We start from the raw sequence: 27,347 nt of genomic DNA, 5'->3' as shown, positions 1-27,347 counted from the left end.
AAGTTCAGAAGCAATATATCCCAATAGAATAGAAATTATGAACATAAAATTTTAAGAACAAAATAAGTATACTATGAGATCCAGAAACACTAACCATTATATATACACAGATCAGTACTCTGCAGTTCAGGAACAAATATCACAAAAACTAACATTATCATAAAATTTATGACTTGATGAGATATCACTAGTTTGGACAAGAGTTTGGACAAGAGAAACAAATGACAACAATGCTACAAATAAAAACAACTGATAACAAAAACAGACTGATTAATACTGTAAATCACTGATTATTATACACTGAAATCTAGTTATCAAATGACAAGATAATATATCTTATGAAAACCTCCACACCTCTACTGACTCACAGATGAATGGATACAAATAAAGTTTCTATTCATCTTCATCTATCAGCCCTTGAGTTCTGCTCCATCAATTGGACTCCATCAATAATTAATTTATTTTGAGAAATTGAAAACCAGAAAATTAAAATTATATATATACATTTTTAAATTATTAATTTTGAATATATATCCTCCACTGATTAATTGTTTAATTATTCAGTGTGGCTCCTGTATGGTATTTAATGGTCAAAAAAAGATAATTTCAAATAATCCATAATTATATCTAAATTATAGAGCCCTGTTTCAAATTCCTAAGCTCCCATTACTAATTAGTTAATTAATACAGCCGGTAACCTAATTAGCAGCCCTTTGACAGCTTGGTATTTCATAGATAACTTTCCCCACTCCTACCTCACTCCGTCAATCCACACGCACGCAGGCGCACATTCCAAGCCCAGTACACCCCGCCACACGCTCGGCTATATAATGAACACCGTCAACAACAATTCAGAGATTTGGAATTTACCACACACTCAACGTAAATATACACCCGGAAAAAGCCGAGGACCAAGCAGAGCCAAGAAAAAGACCAAGAAAATCAGCACTTCACAAGTTGACTGTTGCCAGGGTAAGAAATAAGAGAGACTATACTCTAAATTAGGTGTTCCTGTGTTTGTATGGTACACGGATAATGCTATTTATTGACACACACAAAAGTAAACAACATGAAAGCGCTGGGCGATAATACACTTACTGAGATTAGAGAGAACTTTATTGATCCCTTTGGGAGGGTTCCCTCAGGGAAATTAAAAAGATACAGTCCACAGCCTGGTAAAAAGCAGCCAAAGTAGAGTCCACAGTAGCGTGGTTAAAGTCCCCAGAAATGATGATAAAGGCCTGAGGGTGCTGTGTCTGCAGCCTTGCTGTGACAGAGTGAATCCTCTCACATGCAGCGGCTGCCCTCGGAGGGATGGAAACACAGATGGTGATCACGTGACTGAACTCCCTCAGCGGATAATATGGCCGCAAGCTAACGGCTAGCAGCTCCAAGTCCGGGCAACATAAGACTGTCTTTACGGAGATACGTCCCGGGTTACACCAGCGGTTGGTCACGTAAATGATGAGTCCCCCACCTTTGCCTTTCCCGCATGCTTTAGCGTCTCTGTCGGCTCTCACAGCAGTGAATCCCCGCAGGTCCACATTAGCATCCGGTACGAGGTGTGTTAGCCATGTCTCCGTAAAAAGAAATAAACCGCTCTCCCGGTAAATCCGCTGGTTGTTCAGTGCGGAGAGCTCGTCGACCTTATTCGGCAGCGAGTTCACATTCCCCATGATAACGGAGGGAATGGATGGTTTGTAGCGCCACCGGTTGTCCGCTAGCCTAGCCTTTAGCTTAGCTCCGGCTTTGCAGCCCCTGGGTTTCCTTTTTATTTATTTATTTTTATTTTACTAACTTTACTGGACTGTTACAAAATAAACATAAAAAAAGAAATAAACATAAAAAATAAAGTAAGTCAGCCCAAAGGGGAGAACGCGAACGGGCGACCCATGCAAGGCGTTTCCCCGAAGGTATAAAAGAGAAAAATCATAAAATTAAAATTAAACTTAATTGATCTGTGGCAACCACAGTCACGGTACACAGACCAAGTACATGAAAAGTCCGTATTATAGGTGGAGGTCAGTAATTCAAAGTACAGCTCGAACAGGGATGATTTGAAAACAGGGAGGCTACGGAATTTATCTGGGGAAAAATATTTACATACATAGTTCCATGGTTTAACAATCCTATTGAAGAATGAGGCCTGATAAGTTGAGGTTCTGCAGTGTGCAGGTTTTAAAATTAATTTCGGATTTTGGGCCCTAGACCGGTCATGAGTTACAAAAGACACGTAGAGGTTTATGTTCAAATCTGTTTGGCCATTAATGCATTTATATACAAAGACTAAGTCTCTAATCTCCCTGTCATAAGTCAGAGGAAGCAAGTGCAGGCTGCTGAGTCTGTCTGAGTAAGTAGCATCCCCAATACGCTGTTGTAGTATCCAGCGCGTTGCACGTCGTTGGACTCTCTAACAGGCTTCTAAGGTTGACACTAGCAGGGGACCATACTTCAGACGCGTAACAGAGCTGTGACTTAACGAGCGACAAATATAAAGTCCTCCTCACTTGAATTTCCATCAGCAAGGGACAGGATCTTTTTAGAAAGCCAAGCATCCGGTTAGCCTTGTTGACTATTGAGCAGACGTGCGAATCCCATTTTAAATTACTTGAAATAACCACGCCCAGGTCTTTTTCTGTCAACCCGTTGAAGGCACGTGCTGCCCAGGTGGTAGTCGTGAATGATTGGAGTTTTTTTCCGCGTGACGGTCAATATTTTGCACTTGCTGGCATTATACTGCATGTTCGATTCACAACTCCACCCCTCGGCATTGGCTAGATCGCGCTGTAATTGCTCGCTGTCTTCGGATGTCAGGATAGTGCGAAAAGGTTTTGTGTCGTCTGCATATAGAGCGACTCCAGTTTCTTTATCCACGACGTTGGGAAGATCATTGATAAAAATAGTGAAAAGCGCAGGACTGACCAGGCTGCCCTGAGGCACACCAGAGGCTTAGAGACCGCGCCATCAATTACCACTCTTTGTGTTCTTCCCCCAAGATAATCTCGAAACCACTCTAGCAGACACCCATCGATACCGTACCATTTCAGCTTTTCGACCAGGATAGTATGGTCAACACAGTCAAAAGCTTTTGCGAAGTCCAGATATAAAATGTCCGATTGTTTGTTTTTGTCTAGAGCTTCACCAATTTTGTGAAGTACGGACAGAAGTCGTGTGACGCACGAGCGACTGTGCACAAAGCCATGCTGGAGTGATGTTATTAGTCGCGAGATGTGATCATAAAGTCTGTTGCAAACACAGCACTCCAAAACTTTACTTACAACTGGACGCAAAGAGAGAGGTCTATAATTTGCAGCAGGCTCCTTTGAGTCTTTCTTGTGAACAGGAGTGACGTCGGCACATTTCCAGTTTGAAGGAAAGCGCCCAGTTTTTAAGGAGCGATTAAATAAATCACAAAGACTTGGAGCTATTTGTGAGCTACACTCCTTTAGAATACGAGCAGGAATTCCATCAGGACCGGTGGCTTTTGTTACATCTAGATTTGATAGACAGTCACGCACTTCGTCAACGGTTAGCGTTATTTCAGCTATTTTTTTCATCTTATCTCAAGGGACATGAATAACCACAAAACGCTTTGTCTGAGCTGGGAGAAGTGAAAACGGAACAGAAATAGTTGTTAAACATTTCCGCTTTATCCGCGGGCTTACTAGCGCTTTGACCGTTGTGAGTAATCACAGCGTCCGTATTTGAGCGATGGTGCAGAATTGCTTTGTGATAGCTCAAACAGTTTTGGGTTGTCCCGAAAAGATCCTTCAATCCTCGCCAAACAGTCACGATGTTTACATTTAACTAGGGTCTTGAGATCGTTGCTAATATTTCGAAGTTTGTTTACGTTCTGACGTTTTGTTTTTCCTAAAGTTTTTTAGCGCTTGATATTTCTTCCGCATAAGATACCTGACCTCACCATCAATCCAAGGCGGAGTGTTTGTATCGCGTATGATTTTAACTGGCACACACTCTTCTACTGCAGCTAGAAACAAATCTTTCCACTGAGTCCAGGAATTATCGACATCGTCCGATAGAGAGAATTCAAGTGAGACCAGTTCCAGGCGTCTTCTGAGATCATCAAAATCGGCTTTACTGTAGTTGTACGTCTTACGGCGCACAGTTTTGGATCGTGTAAATTTTAGTCTTATGAAGAACTCGATCAGATAGTGATCCGAGGGAAATCCGCTTTCAGCTGGAGTGAAACCTCCGGAAAGTTGCTGTGCAACTTTAACCTCCGGAAAGTTGCACAGCAACAGATCTAATTTGTTTCCCGCTATGTGAGTTGGTCCCTGAATGAACTGACGAAAGAAATTATCCTCCATAAGAGTACGAAACGCCTCGTCTACTGAAGATACGCCCGTGTTTGCTGGGGTAGATTCGTCCGGAGACCAGATGACAGAACGAAGATTGAAGTCTCCGACGAGAATAAAACAAGCTGTCTCGGGTGACTCTTGCAAAGAGAGGTTGAGCTCGTGTAGATCCTCAGGCCCCGGTTCAGGATGATAAAATGTATAAAGAATAACCGGTGAATTATGGTCCTTGTAGAGCTCGACGACTATGAACTCAGCATTGTCTCTCTCTAGTTCCTGCCAGCGTCGAGTCTTGATTTCGGGCTTAACTGCAATAAGTACGCCCCCGCCAGTTTTGTTTACTCTATCCTTGCGAAAGATAGTGTATCCTGTAAAAATCTCCGAAGATGAGACTGACTCATCCAGCCATGTTTCACTAATGCAAACCACGTCGTATGAATTTCGGTAGACCAACTCTTGCAGAATGGCTAGTTTGCATATTTTACGTGAAGGGTTCTCTTCGAGTGGAATGAGAGCCTTGACACTTCTAGCATTTAAATATAGCGCGTTTAAACCACGCTCAGAGTGAGCATTAGAAGGGCCAGGGTTGGGGCTCACATCTCCTCCGAGCAAAAGCACGCCACTAGCGAATAACTTGAGAGCACGAGATCTTGAATTGAGTGACAGTGAATCCAAAATGGCCAATTGACGGCGGAGAGCCAAAGCGAAGTAGGCTTCTGATCCATATGGCAAATAGGCAGCATGTGACGGGCTGCCAAATAAAACAGGACGTAGATGGTGTCTTTGCAGAGGGTTTCGCAGAGGCGTTTTACATCTGGCTAAAACTGTTAACGCACACAATGCGAGACAAAGCGGAGCTAGGAAACTGGTTTTCGGCATTTTTTTGTGTTCAGTGTAGAAACAGGAAGTTCTTCCCCTCTTCTTCTTGTACATTTTGTTGCGGTGCTTTTTACACATCCATGGTTTCCTCTGCTTGGCTCCCAGAGTGCTGATCTCAGAGCAGCCGTCATAAACACAGCGCTTCGGCACGTTCTCGTCGCATGGCTCGGCCGGGCTCGGGGCGCTCTCCCTCGGCTCGGCTGTGTCCAGCGCTTCGCTCCTCAGCACCGCCGGGATGGGGTGTCGTATCCCGGCTCGTCCCATTGTTTTCAGGGCCAGCAGCTCCTCTCTCGAATAAGTGAGAAAACTGGCTCCTGGTTGCGTGTTGAAGTTAAAAATATCCATGGGATATGAAGAAAAACATGCTGTGTCTTCGTAAGAAGAGGAGAAAATTTAAAAAGAAAAAGAGGTTTAAAGAGCTAAAAACTACAGAGCTACTGGAGAGGCAGCCGTCTCACACGGCGCCCAAGGTCACATTTTCTTTGCATTTTACTTCACATGTATCAAGGGATCTGCGTGTCAGGGCTTGAGATCTTGGGACCCGTCAAACACATTGCATGTATATACAGCCCTGCTTAGCCTATTCCATGTGTGTAGCTTCAGGGTATCTGCACATTTTTCATCTGCAAATTTAATGACTTTTAAGACCTTTTTAAGACCTCCAAGAATAAAAATGAAGACCACTACCACGGCAAAAATATGAAATCAACTACACTCTAGGCTGTTCAGTTTAACAAAGCACATTTGTATTTGAGCAACAGTGCAAATAGTCAGTGCATATTTACCAACATAAAGTGCATCTCAGGCAACGGCCTTCTCAATACCACAAAACAATACTGCTGTCAATAACGTACAAACAGTACGCAAACAAATGAAAGTGCAAATGACAAGTAAAACACAGAGTCCAAAAAACTGATAGAGTAAAAAATAAGGGAATAAGAGTCCAAACAACAACAACATATTCTTGTCTTGCACAATTTTTACTGTTGATCCGTTAAGTATCTCAGTTCAGTAGCCTTCTTTTCAATGTCAGCATTTAGGACCACCAACTGCTCTCTCTTTTCCTTGGCTCGTCGTCTCAGGGTGTTTGTTATTAGTGTTGCCATTTTGGTGCCAGCAGAATTCTCTGCTGCTTCTGCCATGTGGTCAGCATCCTTTTGGAGACTCTCACATACACCTTCCAATGATCTCCTCTTCCTTTTGAGTTCCTCAAGTTCCTCCACCACGTTCTTTCTTTTGGCCTTTTTCCTTTTTACTTCTCTCTTCATCCAGGTGTGCTCTGTACCTGGTGCGTGCTGTGGCACAGTAACTGACCATCTCTTTGGTCAGAGGCACTTTGGCCACTCCTCCACGCACTCTGACATGGTCGCATATAAGCCTCTGTGCAATGATTGCTTCCTCGGTTATGTTGCAGGTCTCCACCCCTTTATTTGTTGAAAACCCACATTCAACTTCAGCTTGCCCATGGGACAAGAGCAGCAAATTTTTGCAGAATGTCCAGAGGCCAGGATAAGACCCACTCACTTTCTGATGGAAAAATACATCAACTCTGGATTCCTCTGAAGGACATGAAGGCCAAACCTCTGGCCTCACTGTACAGGAGATTTTCAAACTGCTGAGATATTACATCACCTGTAATTTGCACATTCTGAGTCAGGGAACATTGCCCTGAAGACAGTGCTCACGTCTTCGTTGGACGTATAGGAGTGTGTCGGCTAACCGTTCGCAAAACCCACAGCATTTCGGCCTTCAGTGTAGTACATGGGTTTCCCCAAAGCGTTTTAGCGTATCGGGCCCGATCCGCTTGCTCTGCCTGCCAATACGCTTAGTCGCTTTAGTTAAAATCCGATACGCTTAGATTTATACCGATACGTTAAATTTCCTACCCACAAGTAACTCGATAAATAGGAGAGCAAATAACAGATCCATTTACATATCGATTGATATTTGTGTTAAACAAGCCGTCTTTTTTTCCAATGTTTGTGTTGATTCTGTCAAAGTAATATGTCCGCGTGGTATGATGTAAACAAACTGTAATCTGTTGGCTGTGTCAAGATCACGTGTTCAAACCGTCCAATAAAAACATTGAAAGAAAACGTCAGACATCCTGGAATTTTCCGATTCATTATAAGCGATCTCATTGGCTGCCGATGTTGTCCCCCACCAGACGGACAAAGCCGACTGATTTTAATAAGTGAGGAGACTCGCTGGACAATTTGATCCACATCAGCATGGATGACAGCGAGATGGACTATGAGAGGGCTGCCCAACATTAGGCCAAGCAAAAGCCAAGGAGAATTAATCTGCTTTAAAGGAGGAGAAAACTTAATCCATTAGTTTGGGTTTGCAGAAAGATTATGTATTTATAAACACTCTCACAAAGCGAAGTTGTCCAAATGTGTCAAATACAGCATCATTTCAAATAATAATCATCAGCAGTTTTGGCAGTGTGATGTCACTGGGATCCATTTAACAAAAGAAGGCTCCGGATTATTCTTTTGTTAAAGGCTCACAGTGACATCACACTGCCAAATACGCTTATCGTTATTATTATTCGAAATTATGCTATATTTGACACTTAACAAATTCTCCTCATGAATGTGTTTATAAGTACTCATCATCAACGGGGCCTGTGTGGAGAGGGTCCCGGTGTTCAGGTTTCTCGGCACTGAGCTGGAGAACTACCTAACCTGGAGTGCCAACACCAAGGAGCTGCTGAAGAAGGCGCAGCAGAGACTGTACTTTCTGAGAATCCTCAGAAACAACCGTCTCCCCCAAAATCTGCTCCGGGCCTTCTATCACTGCTCCATAGAGAGTGTGCTCACGTACGGACCGTGTGTTTGGTACGGCAGCTGCACATCCTCAGAGAAGGCGGCGCTCCACAGGGTCGTTAGGGCAGCAGAGAAAACAATAGGCTGCCCCCTCCCCACCCTGGAACAGATTTACACCTCCAGATGCCGCAGGAAAGCAACGGACATTTCAAAAGACTCTTCACACCCCGGTCATTGTCTCTCCCAGCTTTTGCCATCAGGCAAGAGATACAGAGCAATGAAAAGCAGGACAAACCGCCTAAAAACAGTTTTTATCCCAAAGCAATCATGGCTTTAAACTCAAATGTGCAATTTGTGCAAAATATATATGCATGTGTGTGTATACATTTTCTTATCAGTGTAATCTGTGTGCATACAGAACCAAAACAATTCTGTTTATACTATTTTCAGTGCAATCCGTGTCCATATAGAACCATACAATAGATTTCTGTTTATATTCTGCTTATACCATTTTACCAGTGCAACTCTGTATACTTCACTATTTATTTTTATACTTTATTTGTTCTCCCTTTTTTCTTTCTATAACTCATAATGAGTCAACAGCACCTTCAGTTTCATTGTACCTTTGGAAAAGTGACGATGACAATAAAGACTTTCTCTCATCTCTTATACTTTTCATCCTCGAGCCAGTTATCGTTAAACCTGCATTTGCCCATCTTGCCGCGGCTCATGTCTGAAATAGCCACTCAAACACTTCTTCGTCTATAAAATCATGCATGTCAACCCCTACGGATTTCTCGTATTCCCTACGGATTTTGGCATTTTAAAAATGGTACGGGCGTAGTGGTATTCAACTACGGATTTTTCTACATTTTCACCTTAAAATTATTTTGATTTATTACCATAAAAAAAAAATTGTCATGAAATAGGAAAATGCATGGGAGCCGCCATTTTCTACATTTAGAATTACTCAACCGGTACTTCCGCTAGTACCAACAAGCCATTCCGAATGTCTGAGCATCCGCAATTGTGATTTTCCTGCACACCGAGCAGGAAATAACAGCACATGTAGCGTAACAATAGACAGGTCAAGAGGTCACGATGTCGTCACCACCGAAGAAAAAACTCAAAACATCTAAAACTGGAGGTCGCTTTCTTCCCGAATTCGATCCAGAATTTTGGACATGCCAGTGTGTAACATTGGTACAGCGGAGTCAGTTTTCAAAACTTTGGATGAAGTATTCCAGTAAGTATGTTATGTCCATTTTAATGAATATAGAATAAATACATTTCTATTTGTATGAATAATTTCTGAAATATAACTTTGTTTTAAAGATGCATGATGATCGTAATACTAATAAATGAGATGATCATTTAAAATCAAGAGATGAGAAAAAAATTAAATGCCTGATGTGATTATGTATTTGTAAATAGGCTTTAATATATGAATAAAAATTCTTTAACTCTGTTATGCACAACTATCTCCTTTGTATGATTGATGTCTGAAGTATACATGTTAAAAAGTTGCATATCATTTAAGTATGTTATTTATGAGAAATAAATATTATCCCTTTTGTGTTATGTCTGAAATATTCCTTTTAATATAAGTTGCATGTAATTTGTTTTAAAAACATTTGTAATTATGTGGAATTAATATTTCCTTTCGTATTGATAATGTCTGAAATATTTTTTTAAAAGTTTGATATAAATTGAAAATGTTGATATATTTTTTCAGGAAGCAGGACATTCCTTGGACAAATTGTGTTGGCTGTGCCAGTGACGATTGCAGCGTCATGATTGGGAGAAAGAACTCTGTGCTGACAAGAATCCGAGAGAAACAGCCCAACATCTTCAACATCGGATGTATTTGCCACTTAGCAAATCTTTGTGTTGCTGCTGGAGTAAGAGTTGTCGATTCCTGTGGATGAACTCCTCATTGACATTTATTTCCACTTTGAACACAGGTGATTTTAGTTACACATGATAATTCATCATATTTATGTTCAGGCCAAAACAAAAAAGTGTTCTGTGTCAGATCACAAGGCAGAAATAATTTAGTAGGTAATTGGTAGGGAAGAATACAACAATGTGCCAAGTGAACCCCAAATTATTGGATGATGTGAGAAGAGACAGTAAATTTTGTTGAACTGATATAGGGTTAAGAAAACACTGACTGTTGTTTAATTGAGTGTTAACAGTACATATGGATGTACAGAAATAAACCAGTGCATATATTAGGCAAGATCTGATACATTTTTATTATGCATGAAATATTACTATGGATTTGGGATGGAAATTATGGATTTCTTTATCAGGGAGTACAGGTGAGAGCCGTGAGGGGTTGACATGTACGTTTATTTCTACGACGTGCATACAGGCCTACAGGGAAACACTGCCCCCTAAATAGTGTGTGATGCCTATGCTATAGGCACACGCTTCTTTAACTGTCTGGTTAGACAGGGACGTGCGCTGGTGAAATAGCATGAAAAATAGTCTCTCCGGACATCGATAACTTTCTTTCATTCCACCCAGATGAAATTTAATGCCACTCTTCGAAAATTACCGAAATTTAATACGTTTTAAGACCTTAAAAACTGTATATTTTATTTAAGACTTTTGAATACTTTTTAAGGATCTGCGGAGACCCTGAGCTTATGAAATCTTTCTCCTACAGTAGCCAGTACTCTTCTAAATGAAGAAATGTATAAATACATAATAGTAATTAGAAACAATATGATTTATGTAACAATAGATAGATGAGCATTGATGCATGAATCCATGGGTTTAGAAGCTCCGGCGACAATTCCATATTTCAGTGCAAAATCGCGAGCTTAAACTTTGTCTACACAGACTGTGCACTGAACCCATGCGAGCTCTCTCAGCCTGCTAGTGGATCCGCACGTGACGTCACGAATCTGGCTCCAGACTCCCTTGGGATTTTTCCAGATGCATTTTGTTATTTTATTTTTTTCTGCTGTAGACAGACGGCCTTGTGCAACATTACCCTTCTGGATGAGTGTGTAAAGGGACATACTTTCATGAAAAAAAAAAAAAAAAAAAACACTAAATTGGTCCAGGATATGCACTTTCAGGCCTCGTGGTATTCCCATCACACATGAATTGAATATTCTCAGTGCCAGGATTGTGTTTATTGTGATGCCTGCAGGCACTTTGGCCTTCCAAACACCGAATCAGTTTTCACTTCTGATAGGGGCGATAAAAACTGGAAATAGGCAACGTTCAAAGATGGAGGCTTTGCATCCCATGCCAAGTCTGAAGCGCACACAAATGTTATGCTAGCCTGGAAAAATCTTGAGATGGAGGCCCACACACAAAACAAGACATATTTGATGACTAAATTGTCACAAGAGCAAACACAACAGATACAGGAAAACTGTGATTCTATTAAAAGTGTAGCTGAAGTTTTACTGTTAACTGCAACACCAAACAGCACAAAGGGGTCACAGAGAGAGACAGTGGATTCAGGCAACAAGGGAAACTTCCTCACTATATTAGAGGTTCTTAGTAACCACAACACAGCTGTGAAAAAGAAACTGAAAGCTGTTCATGCTCAATATACAAGCCACCAAATCCAAAATGAAATGTAGGACACATTTGCAGAAATGGTGTGCTCCACCATCATCAGTGAGGTCAAGGAAAGTCAAGTCTGCTCTGATGGCAGATGAAACCAAAGATGTAAAAAAGAGAGAACAAATTTCTCTTCTTCTTCTTAGGTATTACTACAGGGGAGCTGTAAAAGAGAGCTTTTTGCACTTTGAAGCTGCAGAGCATCTTAATGCTTCAGGGTTGGCGAACAAAATAACACACACCCTTGAAAAATACGGGCTGGAATATAGGGACAATTTGATCGGACAAGCTTACGATGGAGCATCCGTCACGAGCGGCAAGAACCCTGGAGTTCAGGCTCGTGTAAAGGAAGTGGCAAAGCAGGTCTTTTATGTACATTGTAATGCCCACTGCCTTAATCTAGTTCTTGTGGACACGGTTAAAGCTATCCCAGAAGGAGAGTGCTTCTCTTCTATTGCGCAAAGACTGTACACATTCACGTCTGGGTCCTATGTTCACACCAAATGGCTCAATACACGGAAAGAAATGTACAATGGGGCGCCAAGGGAGCTACAAAAGTTAAGTGACACACGGTGGGCCTGTCAACATAAGTCTTGTCAAACAATTCTTGATAGACTGCCTGCAATTATCAGCGTTTTAGAAGAAACAGTGGAAAAAAAGAATGGTGATGGGTCAGTTGATGCAAGAGGCCTGCTTGCCCAAATGGACCTCCAGTTTGTGGGGCTTCTAGTTGTAATGACTGGGCTTTTTGGGGAGGCAAGATGCCTCTCGGATGCCTTGCAGTCTCCTAATCTGGATTTAGGTTTAGCTGTTGATTTCGTTCAAGCTCTTGTACAGACTCTTCAAGACTGCAGGGCTGAAACATACTTTGAAGAGCTGTGGAAAGAAGTTCTCCATACAGCTGAACAGGGCAACATCGAGACTGATCCTGCACCCAAAAGAGAGAAAATACTGAGCAAAAGGCTTGATGGACATGCGGTCATGAGTCAGCTAGGTGGGGGTCCTGAGCAAAAGGACAGTTTTCGCACAGGGTTATTTTACCCAGTCCTTGACCATATGCTCAGTGAGATCAACACACTGTTTTCTCAACCCAACTGTCAAGTGATGAGGGGCGTTCCGGCGCCGAATCCCATAAACGCTACATTTTGTGATGAAGCAGCTCTGCTACCCTTTGCATCCATCTACGGAAGCAATATTGAAGACATGAGACACGAGTTACATCAGCTAAAAAGAATCCTGGAGAGGAAAAGCCACGCAGGCCAAGAAAAACCATCTAGAATAGTTGAACTGACCAAATTCATTGAGCCCCAGCATGAGGTGTTTCATGAGGTCTTTAGATTGTGTAAAATGGCAGTCACCATCCCTGTGAGTGCAGCTGCCTGTGAAAGGAGCTTTTCAGTGCTGAAGCTGATGAAAACTGACTGAAGATCAACTATGGATGATGAAAGACTGAGCAACCTGGGTGCTGTGAGTGCGGAGTCCGAACGAGCCGAGTCCCCGGACATGGAGGAGTTTGTAAATAGGTTTGCTTTAAGTCACATGAACCGGAGGATACGACTTTTGTCAGTTTGTTTGACACGAGTGTCTTCTGTAAAACTCAGTTTGGCTTCAGCAACACGAGAATACAAGTTTGATTGACAGGAGTGTGTTCTGCAATACTGCGATTTGTAAATATCATTTGTAAATCAGTTTGCTTCGAATCACAGCAACACAAGAATTAAACTTTTGCAGAAGTGCCTTCTGTTATATATCTATAAGTACCTTCTCTCATTTATTATATATCAGTACATTTTAATTGTGTGAGCTTCATCAATTAAAAAGGCACAATTTTCACAACTGTTTAAGGGGTTTTTTTTAATCAGCTTAGTAATACATTTAAAATCTTATTATGCAGGTCTTCATGATGTAATTCTACATGGCAGTCACTGCCTGCCCAGATTAATGAGGGAGTGACCAAGAAACACCACGAGACCTACAGCGACTTGCCACACAGAAAAACAACAACAAGAAGAGATCAGTTTATGTGCCACCCCTGTGTGAACAATGATCTCAGTCTGGCCACCCCGAGAAAAACTGTCTGGCTCCGCCACTGACGAGTGGGGAGTTAAACTCTCGCGGGGACCAGAGGACCCGCCCCCCACTGTAACCCTAACTGTATAGGCGAGAGGCCGAGGGCTATAGAAGCGGAGATCGGCGCCGCCCAATGCACCTTAAGGGCGTGGTTAGTACTGGGACGGGAGACTGCCTGGGAAGACCAGGTCCTGACACGGGAAGGACTCGGACTTTGATTCTAATTAACAGTGTCATTAATAATGATAATACTGAGTGTTATATTTATTTCTCCCATCTGTTGTGTGGGATATTAAACCATCAGCAGCTGAAGCTGAACAGAGAACAGCAGAGTGACCATGAACTTTAATCCGAGAGAGAGAGAGAGAGAGAGAGAGAGAGAGAGAGAGACTGAATCTCAGATGGGTCTCTACTAGACTTATAGTGCACGACGCAGGGGCAATAAACTCGTTTCTCCGGCGTCTACAGCGTGCATTTATAAAACACTATAGATTTATATTATTGTTGAATCAAGGAACTAAAAGTCTGAATCACGGTGAAAAACAAGCACCATCATGGATTCAAACAAAGATCGGCTAATGTCAAACTTAAAGCGTTCATTCTGAGGAGAATAAACATTCGTGTCTTTTCTAAACCACATTACTGACTGATAATTTATTACCAATTAAAACATTCCTGAATTATAAAACTGAGTGTAAAATATTTACATCTCGGGTTCATCAGGTTCGACAGATTTAGGGAGTCAAATTTACAGTAAATAGAAAATGTACATCAGAGGGACATGAAGACAGAGAGCCAGATGTGCTGAGCTTTTTCACTTCCCATGAAATTAGTAATAATTTATATCTGCTAGTGGCTATATTTATTACTGTATTAGATTATTTGAATTATTCAAAAATCAGCAGAAAGACGGTTACTATGGTCGGCTCCATTTAATTTTTTTTATTTAAAAGCCTATTTTTTCCTTCAATTCTTTGGCATTAACGTCTCATTTTAGTTTTCAAATTTTATATTCCCGAGATCATTTCCACCATGTCACTGCTGCTCACACAGAGGGCAGTTAGTTTGAGTCTCAGGTGGAGTTTGTGGGATTCATTACAGTGTTGTAGTAAATTTCACAGTGAGTTCAGACACATCGCAGTCGGATCAAGTCCCGTTTTGTGCTGCAGCTTCTCACATACGTCCATCTGACCCAAAGACTCTGTGACAAATCATCAGTGTGCAGTGAACAGAAACAATCTTCCTCCTCAGGACACTGATGATGAAGCTAAAACCTCTGCTTCAGTCTCACTATTAGAGAATGGGTCTTACTGAGGAGCAGGTCATGTGACTCTCAGAGAGATGATCTTACCACAGTATCTCCAGTTTACAGTGAGGATTCTCCAGTACAGCACAGAGACGCTTCACTCCTGAGTCTCCCAGATTATTATCGGTCAGATTCAGGTCTCTCAGGTGTGAGGGGTTTGATCTCAGAGCTGAACTCAGAGCAGCACAGCCTTCATCTGAGACACCACACCGCCACAACCTGCAGAGACACAATGACACACACTTCATCAACAGATTTAATACTGACTTTAAAGATGATGAGTGTAGTGGTCTAACAAAGTCAAAACACTTTGGATGCTGTTTAGTTGTTACGCGCTTATCTCCAGAGGTGGACAGTAATGAAGTACATTTACTTGAGTTCTGTACTGAAGTCCACTTTTTGAGTATCGGTACTTTACTTAAGTATTTTTTTTGGAAACTTATGACTAACTTCACTACATTTGAAAGACAAATATCGTACTTTTTACTCCACTACATTTCTATCAGGGTCCTCGTTACTCGTTACTATGAAGCGGCTTTGAAAGTGGATGTTTTTTTCATTTCTTTTCTAAAACGTGATTGTTTATTCGCAGGTGACACTGAGACAGTCTATCAGTAATCACGAGGGTCACGTCACAGCCGTAGACTGGATAAAATCAAGTTCAGCGATTTCTCCACAGCATTATTTGAACACGATCAGTTGATGGCAGAATGGAAGGAGGCGGTTCTTCTGGGGAATGAACGCACCCATGGCCATACCGAGAACCCATCTTTCAGTTTTCTGAAAGGAATAAAGAGTTGTTTCGTTTTAAATGTTTGCTTTGTTTATCTAAAACGAACCACATCACGGCCTACAAAAACTCGCTGTCCGACCTGCGGAAGCATATTGAGGTCTGTAAGCGTTTTATTCCAAGAGAAAGCTTGCAGTGAAGTTGTCTGTGCTTTTAGAGCGAGCGATAATGTTGCAATAGCTATGCAGTCTGGTTAGTCAAATGACTTTCTATGGATTTTCCCGCCAAGTTGCCGTAGCCTTGTCCACAGCTAATGTTAACTCATAGCTAGTTAGCTTGGACACTGTTAGTTAGCATGTAAAAACAGAGTTACGCTGACATGAATAACGTTAACTTATCTGAAGTCCTTTCAGAAATATGTTTTAGCATAATCTTGCCAAATAAACAGCATGTAGAAATCCCTCTTTTCTAGTACCATTCGCGACCCAATATGATTTCAAGTTTGAAAAGCGTTTGCTAGCATGTCAGGTGGAGCGTCACTGACTAGCTAGCTTAACGTTAAACCACCATGATGCACAGCATGGGTTCATTTTGTGAATTCACAAAATAATCCAGTCGGTCGCTTCAGAGGCATGAGGTATTATCAGCGCTGTGACAATAATACAACAGTGCGTTGACAGAAAATGTACTTTTAATACTTAAGTATTTTTAAAAGCAAGTACTTCACTACTTTAACTTAAGTAAAAGTTTGACTGGAGAACTTTCACTTGTATCGGAGTCACATTTGACCAGTGGGATCTGTACTTTGACTCAAGTAATGAAGTTGGGTTCTTTGTCCACCTCTGGAAATTAGTAATAATTCAAGACCACTTTAGGATCTTAGTGAAAGAACTACGGAGGAAAACTGCATGGGTTTAATACTGCTTGTTCACTGGGCTGCTTCTGTTACACAGATCTGGCAACCCTGTTCATCGCAGATAGACAGACTGAAAGAAAACTCACCAACACAAACTTTCAACTGTCAGAATATCAACAAGTCAACAAAAGAATAGTTGATGTGGTTTGCAATTTATTTTCAGTTATTTTCTCTTTTTTATTCTTTTTTTCCACCTTTTCACTTTCCATGTCGCTGCTGCTTTGAAACCCTGCTGCTCACACACAGGGCAGTTAGTTTGTGTCTCAGGTGCAGTTTTTTTATTTATTTTGGGATTGCAGATTGTAATGCAGAAATTCATCAAACCAACAGCATCATCTCTTCTGCATTCCATACATTTTCAGTATTGATGAACTTTATACAGTTTGGGAGAGATTAAGCGTTTACATAAAAGGAGAATAAAGAGAGTGACGGGTAAGTCCAGGAGAGGTTAGAGAAGAGGAGATTAAATAAAATTACAGATTTGAAAGATAAGAAGGGGTTCAACATACATGTGCATCTACAGTAAAGTTAAAGTTGCAGGAACTTTCCAGAATCGTTCACGTGACACCTCCACAAAGTCTGGTCGGATGGGTTTTACATATTTGACCCACTTTGTCCATCACTTAATAAACAGAGTTTTCTTGAGACGGAGAGAGAAAGTGATCCTTTCCATACTGTAAACCTCATTTACTCTATTTATCCAGTCTTGTATTGTAGGGGGTTCAGGGAGCAGCCGGCGTCTCGTAAGCGCTTTTTTGCAGGCACATATTAAAATACCAAACAAATATTCATCAGCGCACCTTGCCTGGAAGTCAACATGTCCTAAAAATAAAGGAAGAAACTGAAAGGGCAGGTCAGTATCAGACATCTTTCTGATTGCATTATGAATCTCTGCCCAGAATGGTTTGATCACTGGGCCGTCCCAAAACATATGCCAATGGTCAGCTTCTTGAGACGCGCACCGTCTCCAACATTTAGCATCTCCTCCCGCCACACGTACTTTTTGCTTTGTTGTGATAAAAAAAAAAACGAATAAAACACTTCCATCCAAACTCCCTCCACATCTGAGAGTTTGTACATTTCCACTGGAGTTCACACACGTTCAGCCAGACCTCGTCTGATATTGGAAGCTCTCTCTCTCTCTCTCTCTCTCCCTCCCACTTTTCTCTGATGTATTCTGTTGTGTGTCTTTGTCGTCAATAGGCCTTTGTAAATTCTAGAGATAATGCCCTTATTGAGATTATTTTGGTAGGCGTCCAGGAGTACTTTCAATACAGGATCATCCATATCCGTTTTATATCTAATATTATGTTCAAAATAAAGTTCGTATCTGGAGGGATCTAAAAAAGTCAGATTTTTCAAGTTGATATTCCTTCCTCAGACTTTCAAAGTCCTTCAATTTTCCTGGAGTTGCAAGTGAATAAAATGATGTTATTCCTCTCGAAATCCAAGATTTAAATCTATAATCCATTTCGTTTGGTTTGAATCCGGGGTCATAGGCACACCACTGAATTATCTGGAAATTATTCTCCAATTTGTATTCTTCCTTTAATGTATTCCAAATATTTAATTGCGCTTTGATCCCTGGGTTTTCAATATTATTTCTGAATCTTCCCAAATTATTATGAGCCAATATGGCATGGATCGGTGAGTCAGTCTGAATAGAGAGTTCTAGATCTTTCCATCTTGCATGAAATGCCGAGCTACATATATCGATCAGAGGTTTAACCTGAGCTGCCAAATAATATTCTTTAAAATGAGGTAATGCCATCCCCCCTCCCCCCTTTGGAAGTTGTAGGGTTTTAAATTTGACCCTGGGTTTCTGACCCTGCCATATGAATCTGGAGATGATTTTATTCAGTTCTGAAAACCATTTGAAGGAAATTTCTACAGGAAGTGCTTGAAATAAAGAGAGATCTCTTGGAAGTATATTCATTTTTACACTGTCTATTCTAGGACTGAGGCTGAGGAAAGAGATCGAGTTCCACTTTTGTACGTCTTCTTTCATTTTTGTTCAAAGAGGCTCAGAATTTATCTTTGTTATTGATGTGATTTCTTTTGGTATATTTATATATCCCTAAGTGTTTTAACGAGTTCTGGTCCCAATTAAGATGATATTTCTCTTTAAGGTGTTTAGGAGGTATGGATTTAAAAGTCAGAATCTGAGTTTTTTGTATGTTCAATTTATATCCTGCAAACTCGCCAAATCTTTCTAAAAAGGTCCATTAATTTGACAAATGAACTAGATGGGCTCGTTAAACAAAACGCCGTCAGCATATAGCGCCACCTTGTGATCATCCCCCTTAATGGTTACGCCTTTGATATCTTCTGTCTGTCTCAGCCACTGTGCTAAAGGCTCTATAGAAAGTGCAGAAAGTAAAGGGGAGAGTGGACAGCCCCGTCTCGCTCCACGCTGTAGTATAATAGCGTCTGAGAGAGAACCGGTTATTTTTATCCGGGCTGATGGTTTGTCATAAAGTGTACACACACCCTGAATGAAATTTTCATGTAAGCCAAATCTTTTAAGGGCCTTATATAGGAAAATGCAGCTGACTGAGTCGAAGGCTTTCTCTGCGTCCGAGCTAATTCTGAGGGCTTCGAGATGATTTTGTTGGATGTAATGCAGTATGTGCAGGGACCGCCTGATGTTCTCCTGAGCTTGTCTTTGCGAGACAAACCCAGTCTGGTCATTATGTATAATCCGAGGGAGGATTTTTCCAGCCTTTTGGCCAGGATGGCTGTATATCATTTATAATCAACGTTTAACACTGAAATGGGTCGAAACGATGCACATTCTAATTTATCCTTTCCCTCTTTAGGGAGAACAGAAATGACCGCCCCCTTCAGGAGGCATTTTTACATCCACTAAAGTTGTATTGCAAGCCCGAAGAAGACTTGGCATTAATTCGATTCGCAGGGCTTTATACCGCTCTGAAGGGAGACGGTCAGGACCTGGGGATTTGTTTGCTTTCAATCTGGAGATGGCGCTGTGAAGTTCTGCCTCAGTTATTGCTGCTGTTAAGATCCGATTGTGTTCCTCTGAAGCTGCAGGTAGATTAAGAGAGTTGAGAAATTCACCAATCTGCTGTCACACACACTTCATCAACAGATTTAATACTGACTTTAAAGATGATGAGTGTAGTGGTCTGACAAAGTCAAAACACTTCGGATGCTGTTTAGTTGTTACGCGCTTCTCAAACACTGTGTCCGGCTGTTACTCATCCCCGTGTTCAATGATGGCAGGAAGAGGGCAGGCAGGCAGGAAGACAGCAGGTGGTCAGGCAGGCAAGCAGACAAGTAGGCAGGCAAGGCCGGGATAGAAAGAGGTAGACAGCAGGCAGGCGAGCAGGTGGCACACAGTGGTGTAAAATACAATAGATTGCAGAGATCCACAGAAGGGTTATTCAGAGTGAGCCCTCGAGATGAGTATTTAGTGCTCTTAGGGCAAACTCCTATACATGTTTAAAAAAAAAAAAAAGGGTTATTCCAAAGATGGAACTTCCAAAGGGTGAAATCAAAGTCATCTCAGAGTTAAAGGAGAACTGAAGGCAAATTTATCATCAAAATTCTATTCCTCATTTTATTAAATATAGGAATGTATTTTTGATCGCCATTTTGTCACTGCTATGGACCTTGTGCATGTGACGTCATAGTCACGTGATTATCTGTTTACACCGCCATATTGGGGATCATGCTTTCGCAAGTTTGTAAGTGATACCCGCTGTCGCAATGTCGTCTTCTCAAGTCTGCCTCTCGACTTATGCTGAATCCCTGGATGTCACAGCAAAAAAAAAAAAAAAACGCTATAGAGATGAGATTGCGGTCTTAGGGGTCGACCCATATATCATTAGTGGGTTATTCTCCAAAAATGGTGGAAATGCTGTCACTTACTTTTGTAGACACCAAAATCAGCAAAGTTGACCTGATAATCACCTAAGTTATATATGTTCAATCAATAAAGACTGTTCTTGTAATGTAAAAATAAAGTCTATTGGTCTAAAAATTAATATTTAATTTTAGCTACTTATTTAAAATGGCAAGTTCATAGAATCGCCATGTCACTCTGATAATACATGGAAGTGGAATCATATACTTTTATATAAATATACATTTCTGAATTAAATTAATCTAACTTACATTAACATTACATGCAATGACTAAACAATAAAATAGTTAAAAAATGGCTAAATATTATTAATAATATTAAATAAATATCTGTCACCCAAAATTATGTCATTGGTGTTACTGCTACACAACACTTTTATTTTGAAATTTGCATTGACTCTTGGGAGTTCCTTGTGGTCAAGAGGTCATTTGAGGACGTGTGGTGGTCAGAGACATCAGGTCAGTCAGATGGCTTACTTCATTGCTTTAAAAATGTCATGATTTCTTGTAGAATTTTGCATGAAGCTTTAAAGCCGACCTGGCGACTTGTCCAGGGTGAACCCCGCCTTTCGCCCGTAGTCAGCTGGGATAGGCTCCAGCTCGCCTGCGACCCTGTAGAACAGGATAAAGCGGCTACAGATAATGAGATGAGATGAGCTTTTAAGCCTGTCATTTGTATTACTCAGTTTATAGCCATGGGAGTGAAATAATGAACATAAAACTTGAATACATAAAAGATTTTGATATCACTGAAAACATGTGGTCTGACACGCAGCAGCCATTTTGTTGAAATTGTAGTTTTCCACAAAAAATGTCATTAGGGTTACCGTCATTGGGGTTACTCTTCTTCCTGGCAAAACCAGTAACACCAATGACATTCCTGTACAGTATAAATGACCCACATAAAAGCTACAAAAAATACATTAGGAGGAGAAAAAACTTAAATAATGGTTTTAAATGGTTTAATTATTGTATAGCCATCATTATGCTATTGTACTTTTCTATTTGTCAGGTATGGCCAAATTGAGTGCTGCTGAAAAGCAGAAATTATACAGGCAGCGGAGAGATGCAGACCCTGTACGCAGGGCAGAGTACTTGGAGAAAAGGCGTCAGGGTTATGTCAATGATATCCTGACCAAAAAAAGGAAGAATGTAGGAGAGTTAAGTGAAAGGGAGAAGAGGGCTCAGAGGAAGGCATGGCGTGTTAACCAGGCAAGACGCAGACAGCAAATGAGAGCAGTCCAGACAGTCTTGACAGACATTATTGGAGCTGTTCCACCAACACAGGAAGACCAGTCAGAGCCACAAACATTGCAACACTGACCAGAAGTGATTGAGAGCCATCATTGTGGGCAATGGTGTATTGTGAAGTATGATGAGCAGCCATACCCTGGCATTATCCTGATGGTGGAGGAACAGAATGTCAAAATTAAATGCATGCACAGGAGCAGCAAGTATGACCTGAACAAGTTCTACTGGCCATCCCCAATAGAAGATGTGAACTGGTATGGGGAAGATCAAGTAATGTGCCTTATGCTCGAGCCAGCTGCTGTTAACAAGAGATACATCCAGTTGGATGACAAGATTTGGGCGTATCTGAAAGAAGAGCTGGGACTTTAAAAGGAGAGGTTAAAATAGGGAAATTAGAGCTGGAAAATGAGTTTATCTCCAAAAAAGGGGAGTATTATGTTCTTGTACGTCATTGGTGTTATGGCACATCACTGGTGTTACTTCGTGTTTTTTTCAGTGATGTCCTGTTATACATGAATTATTGTTACTATCCAGCAACATTTTCTTTTTGATCAGTTATGTATTCATTAGCTCATATTTTAAAAGCAAATTCTTGGATACTATTTGAATATTCTTCAACTACTTTTGGTTTTACAAGGAAAAAATTGATGGCGCAAGTCAAATGGATTTACATAATGTTGATTATTTACATTTTTTAATAAAGTTGCACATGTTCAGTCAAATATTTTTGTTGGTTTTATGTTTATTTTATGTTTCCCAGATTCCACCTTTTCTGGAGAATGACCCTAGTAAGAGTGAAACCAAATCTGCGCTTGATTGTTCAAGTAATGAGCTGCCAGACGCAAGTTACCCCGATGCATATCACTATCTAATCAACACGCCAGGGGGTTACAGTGGTCAGTCACTAAAAGCCTACAAGTCACTAGAAGCTTACAGATATTTCTCCTCAGGATGGGGACGGAACGTGCTAGTTCATATGCGTGAAAAGCGTTTTGTTATTTCTTCACAGGTGCGTACCATACATCGACTTTTCAGAATAGATCTTATTTGCATATCGCCATTATCGATGTTGAAACGAAACATAATCCTGTTTGAACAAAAATAAGAACTTATAGTAATACAAATAGTACCAGGGTCGAGGAATACTCAACGGCTCAGCAACAAACCACTCTGCTTGACTTTTCTGGCCGCGAGTGGGCATGATTGAAAATGGAAAGTATACTTGTATTGACTAAATTGGAACGGACTCGCCGTTTTATCTTCCTGGGACCTTGCCTCTCAGGCCGCGCAGCCTCTCAGGCCACGCAGCCTCTCAGGCCGCTCATGCGCAGCCGCGCAGCCTCTCAGGCCGCTCATGCGCAGCCGCGCAGCCTCTCAGCCCGCTCATGCGCAGCCGCGCAGCCTCTCAGCCCGCTCATGCGCAGCCGCGCAGCCTCTCAGCCCGCTCATGCGCAGCCTCTCAGGCCGCGCAGCCTCTCAGGCCGCTCGCGCGCAGTCAATGTGTGGATCATATGCGAGCAGGATGGTGTTATTGTGAGTGGCCACTGCACATGTATGGCAGGTCTGGGAGAAGTCTGCTCACACGTAGCAGCAACACTTCTTCCTCCGCTCTTGATCAGCGGGGAACCGGTAAAACGATAAACCCTTCACGCTTTTTCTGTTAGAGCACCCTACTGCCACACAACAAGCCATTCTGACTGAAAATGTTAATCACTCTCCAAAAACTCCCGCGTGTGAAGTGAGCTGCGGCTTGATACCCAATATGGCGGATAAACAAACTTGACCTCTGACGTAGGTGCACAAGGTCCATAGCAAGTTTTGAGTGTTTGAAATATGCCATGCAATATATATCAGTCCATATGTCAAAGCAGTGGCCGTAATCGAGATTCGTTGAGACCTGTGCAAGACATCGTAGGACGGAAGTAAAACTTACAGCGGAAATCAAAGTGACCAACATCTGCCAACGTTCCCTGTGTCCGAAATCACTCACTCGTTCCCTACTCCCTATGTAGGGAATTACTGGATAGTGAGCTCACTGGTAAAATGAAAAAACACTTTCGGACACTAGTCCGTCGCACTGGTATTTACGTCATTACTGTCGCACAATTAAAACGTGCAAGATCAGTCGGCTGGTGGGTTTCAAAATAATAAATACACGCATGTGTTTTTGTGATAAATCCATATTATACTGAGCGTATTTCACACAATCAATACAAAGTACCTGCAGCTTTCAGTCTTTTTAAATCAAGGCTGAATACTTTCTTCTCTGCCGCAGACTTTTATTAAATCAAATTTGAGACTTTTAATTTGATTTCTTTCAGCGTGACCGCAATGCATGATGGGATATATTGCTTTGGTTAGTGACCATCGCTGTACACTATTTTTCATGGTGCATTGTGGGATACTTTGAGTGCACTATATAGGGTGCAAATAATCCTCACTTAGGTTTCGGACAGCGCTACAAAATGGCGTCCCCACTATACAGTGCCCTATATAGTGAGTAGGGAGCGATTTCAGACACAGAGGTTGTCAAAAGACGCGCGCGCCCTCTTTCGAATGCTGATGTAATCAAGCCGGAAGTTTTGTTTGTTCTGATAGCGATCAGGAAAGTTTGAAAAAAGTAGGCAGTAATCGTCATTTAAACTCTTTTGTGCAATATTTCGTTTGGAAAACAGTTTTCAAAATGGCGGCGCTGACACCTGGCTGACACTTCACGTTTCGAAGTCTCGCACAAGTCTCGTGAAGATCGCGCAGATAAGCGACGCCTGCCATGGACCAAACGAACTAAATCCAACATGGCTAAAAACCGAATAGGCCGATAAGTATAATATTTAATTGCAATTAGTTGCCAATACGAGTCACGATATAAGGTTACTAAAACCGAAAACGTAATTGAATAACACGTTAAGAAATAAAGCAAGTTTAAAAATGACTTCAGTTCTCCTTTAAGTCTAATTGTTCAAGCATAGCTTTGAAGCGGTTTAAATAAATAAATAAATAAAACCCCACAACTACTGGTCTCCAGCATCTTCCATTGTCTAAGTGAGACTCGACTGAGCACACGGAGGGCACCATCTTCTACCTGAACAGGTGACCTAAGGCTCCGTCAAAATAAAAGTTCCAAGCTGAGTGCCAGTAAATCGAAAGCAAAAAATATGAATCTCGAAACCAAAGCAAGTTTAAATTAAAGTTTGGCTCCTACAATGAGTGTGGAAAATTAACTTTATTATTCAGAACGTCATGAGGATTTAATATCACCTGTTCATTAGAATAAACACCGCGAGTTGGCCTAGTGGTTAGCGTGTCTGCCTCTCGACTGGGAGATTGTGAGCTGTATTCGCGATCGAGTCATACCAAAGACCATCATAAAAATAGCACCGACTGCCATCTGGTGAGGCACGCTGCAATACAGATACGACTGACCAAGAAACAATTCGAGAAACGCTGTCGAATTGGCTGAGAATCACCTACATCAACGTCATGCTCAATTAGGTGTGTACGAGTTGGAACATCACTAAATAAACACAAATATTCCCTAATAAGAGCAGACAATTGAGCAGAACGCCGCGGGGACAGATGCCCAAGTACAGTCTCAAGGCTAGACAATGTTTGAGTTCCTGAGCCTACCCCGCAACCGACTCTCATCAGGTGCAGTCACACCATCATCATCCAGCACAGCCAGACTGCTAGACACATACCCTCGGCTCACTTGTGACTTGGACTTTAATGACACGGTTAATTAGAATCAATGACAATACTGAGTGTTATATTGATTTCTCTCATCTGTTGTGTGGGATATTAAACCATCAGCTTCAAATTCAAATAAGCTAATATATATTTGAAGCTGAACAGAGAACAGCAGAGTGACCATGAACTTTAATCCGCGAGAGAGAATCTCAGATGGGTCTCTACTAGACTTATAGTGCACGACACAGGGACAATAAACTCGTTTCTCCGGCGTCTACAGCGTGCATTTATAAAACACTATAGATTTATATTATTGTCGAATCAAGGAACTAAAAGTCTGAATCACGGTGAAAAACAAGCACCATCATGGATTCAAACAAAGATCGGCTAATGTCAAACTTAAAGCGTTCATTCTGAGGAGAATAAACATTCGTGTCTTTTCTAAACCACATTACTGACTGATCATTTATTACCAATTAAAACATTCCTGAATTATAAAACTGAGTGTAAAATATTTACATCTCGGGTTCATCAGGTTCGACAGATTTAGGGAGTCAAATTTACAGTAAATAGAAAATGTACATCAGAGGGACATGAAGACAGAGAGCCAGATGTGCTGAGCTTTTTCACTTCCCATGAAATTAGTAATAATTTATATCTGCTAGTGGCTATATTTATTACTGTATTAGATTATTTGAATTATTCAAAAATCAGCAGAAAGACGGTTACTATGGTCGGCTGCATTTAATTTTTTTATTTAAAAGCCTATTTTTTCCTTCAATTCTTTGGCATTAACGTCTCATTTTAGTTTTCAAATTTTATATTCCCGAGATCATTTCCACCATGTCACTGCTGCTCACACAGAGGGCAGTTAGTTTGAGTCTCAGGTGCAGTTTGTGGGATTCGTTACAGTGTTGTAGTAAATTTCACAGTGAGTTCAGACACATCGCAGTCGGATCAAGTCCCGTTTTGTGCTGCAGCTTCTCACATACGTCCATCTGACCCAAAGACTCTGTGACAAATCATCAGTGTGCAGTGAACAGAAACAATCTTCCTCCTCAGGACACTGATGATGAAGCTAAAACCTCTGCTTCAGTCTCACTATTAGAGAATGGGTCTTACTGAGGAGCAGGTCATGTGACTCTCAGAGAGATGATCTTACCACAGTATCTCCAGTTTACAGTGAGGATTCTCCAGTCCAGCACAGAGACGCTTCACTCCTGAGTCTCCCAGATTATTACCGGTCAGATTCAGGTGTCTCAGGTGTGAGGGGTTTGATCTCAGAGCTGAACTCAGAGCAGCACAGCCTTCATCTGAGACACCACACCGCAACAACCTGCAGAGACACAATGACACACACTTCATCAACAGATTTAATACTGACTTTAAAGATGATGTGTCTGATGATGGACTGTCTCCCTTCTCTTGTCCAATCACAAGATATTATTAACTCTGACCAGTTATTAAAGCTATTTTTGATTATTCTTGACATCGAGTCTACAAGAGGTGTAAAGGTTTTACTGGTTTAAGGAAAAAAAGAAAAAAGAAACCTGACTCATCTGTGTTTAACAGGGTTTTCATTAGTAACCGATTGCCGATCGAAATCATCGCTTGTAATGACGTCTGAATCGGCTGTTTTTCGGCCAAATGCAATTTTCCCGTAATTGTTCAAACTTTCTCGTTGGACTTACTTGATAAGGAACGCTGTTACTTGTGCGCCGTTTGGTTGCTGAGGCTGTGTACATGTGACTAGATAAAAGGTGGGAACTGATTGGCTAATCCTTCTTATATCGTCCAATCATTTCGCGCGTATTAAATTATAGCATATCACACGGTTCCCACATGGTAAGATGGCGACCCTATCCTGTATGGTATAGCATGATGGCAACCGCGAAAAAATGAAAGCGAACGCTGTTCAATTTCGCCTTCACAGAAAAAAAAAAAACTG

At 41.3% G+C, this 27,347-nt stretch overlaps 1 protein-coding gene across 3 annotated transcripts in view; it reads right to left on the bottom strand.

Moving 5' to 3' along the window:
- Positions 1 to 27,347, bottom strand: part of LOC132882262 (NACHT, LRR and PYD domains-containing protein 12-like) — a 56,654-nt gene that overhangs the window by 10,044 nt on the left and 19,263 nt on the right. For 2 of the 3 annotated variants that reach the window (XM_060915541.1, XM_060915543.1), the window contains 2 exons: positions 26,562 to 26,735; positions 14,976 to 15,149 (listed from right to left, as the gene is read on the bottom strand). In XM_060915541.1, coding sequence (XP_060771524.1) covers positions 14,976 to 15,149; positions 26,562 to 26,735 — 348 coding nt within the window. The remainder of the gene's footprint in view (positions 1 to 14,975; positions 15,150 to 26,561; positions 26,736 to 27,347) is intronic. The other variant, XM_060915542.1, reaches the window with a different exon arrangement.

The sequence above is a fragment of the Neoarius graeffei genome, chromosome 2 (genome assembly GCF_027579695.1).
Source record: "Neoarius graeffei isolate fNeoGra1 chromosome 2, fNeoGra1.pri, whole genome shotgun sequence".
In the NCBI taxonomy this organism is placed as follows: Eukaryota; Metazoa; Chordata; class Actinopteri; order Siluriformes; family Ariidae; genus Neoarius; species Neoarius graeffei.
This window is presented reverse-complemented; position numbering and strand designations above follow the sequence as displayed.